The sequence below is a fragment of the Nestor notabilis genome, unplaced genomic scaffold (genome assembly GCF_000696875.1).
Source record: "Nestor notabilis isolate BGI_N333 unplaced genomic scaffold, ASM69687v1 scaffold239, whole genome shotgun sequence".
NCBI lineage: Eukaryota > Metazoa > Chordata > Aves > Psittaciformes > Psittacidae > Nestor > Nestor notabilis.
Genome location: NW_009944781.1, coordinates 12,701 through 15,812, shown reverse-complemented (window position 1 = coordinate 15,812; position 3,112 = coordinate 12,701). Strand labels below are relative to the sequence as shown.

Below are 3,112 nucleotides of genomic sequence, written 5' to 3'. Positions count from 1 at the left end.
GCTCTTCTCAATCCCCTCCCTGTGTGAGGGGCTGTACACTGTCACCAGCCCTTGAGGGTGGGAGAGCATCACCCTTGTCCACCCACTGCCTACCTCTGCTCCCCTCATCATTCTGTGATGGGATGGGGCCACCAGCTGCACAGCACAACCGTGACCAGAACCCTCTGGCTGTCCAGCAGCAGGTCCCACACACAACTCTGCCCTTCGTGCTTGAAGGAAGCACGAACCTTGCTCAAGTTTGCCAGCTGTCCATTTGGCCAGCAACCCCACTTCATGGCCTGGCTGAAATATTCATAACCACCTCACCATGCGAGGTCTCAGCTCCATTTACACTCAGCAAAGTTTAGCAGGATGAATTATTCAGTAGCAGCTTTATTTTTGGGCCAAGGCAAACAAGGATGAGGAAAGAAGTCTCTTTAGGGATAGAGAGCAGGGAAGTTATCAGGCTGATCCCTAACCTGCAAGAAGAGCACATCTGCTACTCCTGGCACAGTGCATACACAGCAACTTTCAAACTTTAAGAACAGCAACTCTTCTTCCTCTCCTTCCAACCCAGGGATGTGACCCAAATCGCTGGAGAATCCTTTGGAAGCATTTCCTGACACACCCACCACTTCTGAGACCTCCTTAAGAAGCTCCTCTGCCACTCAACCCACAGGCTAAAAGGGAACTCAATGTTTCAGGACCTCCTTCAACACCACCAGCCGCAGTCATCAGTGCTATGGGCACACCTGGAAGCCCCAACTGTGCTGGGTACCAAGAGATTCAGCCCCTCTGAAAGGCTTGCAACCTACAACAGCTGAGCAAAAGGCAAAGAAGCAGCAAAGTGCAAACAAAAGAGGTAAAGCAGCAAAATGATCTTCCTCCCCAAGATGTAAAACTTAGCTGGGAACGAGGGAGGGACAATACCCAAGTATGATGCCTTCCTAGGACAGAAAATGCTCTGATTCCTTTCTCCTGACACGCTCCCAAGCATTTTTACCTTTCCCTTCACACCATCACTTGTATTTGAGCCTTCAGAAATTATTTTTCAAACAGTTATGACTCTGATCCCAGTTACCTTGTTATGGACAGCCGAAGCCCTAAGCCCAGCCAGCAGCACCCACCAGCCCTGCTGCAGGACACAGCGGCATTTCAGGACATGGAACTGCTCTGGAGAGTCGGCACTTGACATTCACCCAGAGCACTCAACGCCCAGCCAAAGTCTTGTACTGACACAGTCCTCTCCAACTGGCAGCTCTACAAGCTTCCCAACCTGATCTCATACATACCTACCAACAGGCCAAACTGAAAAGATGTTCTGGTCCCAGCCTATATCCTAAAGTCCTGGTCTACTTCATGAACAAGACTAACTGCATCCCAGCTTCTCTTTGCTTGTTCATCTCGAGATCTATTCTCCCCCTCCTTACCTGCAGAGCTTTCTCATCCAGCATTCGGTGTTTGCTCTGAATCTTGTGTCTTGGCCATTTCTGTTTAGCTGGGTCTTCTGCACCAGCAAAAATTGAACTGTATTCCTGCAGCCGTTCAGGAGCTGGATACTTGGCACTGGAAAACACCTGTGGAGAAACAAGAAGGGACTGAAAAACCTCAACTAGACAGTCCTATAATAATAGCAACACATAATCAGAAGGTTGGAGCACCTCTCCTATGAAGACTGGCTGAGAGAGTTGGGCTTGTTCAGCCTGGAGAAGAGAAGGTCTGGGGAGACCTTAGAGCAGCTTCTAGTGCCTAAAGGGGACCTACAAGAAATGCAGAGAGGGGCTTTTAACAAGGCCATGTAGTGACAGGAGAAGGGGGAATGGCTTTAAAATGACAGAAGAGAGATTTAGATTAAACATTAAGAAAGCAGTCTTCACTATGAGGGTGGTGAGACACTGGCACAGGTTGCCCAGAGAAGCTGTGGCTGCCCCATCCCTGGCAGTGTTCAAGGCCAGGTTGGACGGGGCTTGGAGCAACCTGGTCTAGTGGAAGGTGTCCCTGCCCATGGCAGGGGGTTGGAATTAGATGATCTTTAAGGTCCCTTCCAACCCAAACTATTCTATGATTCTATGAGTCAGGTAGGCACAGAATCTGCTGCCAGAGGGGATGGACAGCCTTGGACCCAAACACCCATGGGCTGTCACTTCCAAAACTGGAAGTGCCAGAGCTTCTCTGAGTACAAGGAAGTCAAAAAGGCTTCCACTAGCAGGAAGGGAGCTGGAAATACCGTATAAAATGTAAGAAAAATAGGGACAGAAGGATTTTCACCAGTTTTACATGGCTCAACAGGATTAAGATGAACTAAGAGGAGGCTTTGCAACAGCAGCTTTCATTCAAACAGACAAAGTGTCTATAAGTCTGAAGTGTGAGGATGCTGGGCTTAGCTCAGCACATGCCTTTCTCTCAGGAAGCAGCAGGGGCAGCAACCTATATAGGCCTCCTAAGGCCTGGAGCTTTGAGGCTGATGGGTCTAAAAATCATCAATCGGCCGGGTCAGGAAAGGGATTCTCATCACAACCCTGCTCAGCAGCGAGGCATGGAGAGGTGAGCGGGCAGCAGCTGCGGCAGCCGAGCCTGTTCTTCTCCAGAGCTTACATCAGGCGTAAAGAGGAAAGGTGGAAGGAAGAAGAGAGACCATGCAGCCCCCACTGAACTCACTACCTTAATAGCCTTCTTGCTGCCCTTTATCTTCTCAATCTTCGCTTGGGCGAGTGTGACCCTCTCCCCAATTGCCTGAAGCTGTGCCCGGCTGGCCTCCACTCGCTGGGAGATCCTAGGAGGAAAGCACCTTTCTTAACATGAAGAAGCCAGAGCTGGAGATTCTTTAGCAACAGCCAGGCCCTCAGGAAAGGATGTGAATCCCAGTGGACTGGGTTGTTTCATGGAGCAAAATAGCACTGGTTGAGCTATGCTTGTCTTGGTCCCACTGAGAGCTTTATGTACTCCGACAGCAAGGCAGGTCTAGTCCGTGACTCACAGCACAACACCCCTGCAGCTGCTTAAGGCACAGCACAGAAAGATGGAAAACTGCAGCTTTTTTGCCACGCCAGAGTGCCACAAGCCCTCTGCAGGTACTGATGACAAGAAAGCCATGGCCAGTTATCAACTGCCAACATATTTTTAATTAAAATGA

At 49.8% G+C, this 3,112-nt stretch overlaps 1 protein-coding gene across 1 annotated transcript in view; it reads right to left on the bottom strand.

Annotated features, from left to right (window-relative positions):
• WASH1 (WAS protein family homolog 1) overlaps positions 1-2,752 on the bottom strand; it is a gene marked incomplete at its 5' end in the record, with an annotated part of 10,728 nt that extends 7,976 nt beyond the window's left edge. Inside the window, 2 exons of the mRNA XM_010022549.1 lie at positions 1,410-1,556; positions 2,641-2,752. Of these exons, the coding sequence (XP_010020851.1) occupies positions 1,410-1,556; positions 2,641-2,752 (259 nt within the window). The remainder of the gene's footprint in view (positions 1-1,409; positions 1,557-2,640) is intronic.
• Positions 2,753-3,112: the final 360 nt, after the last annotated feature.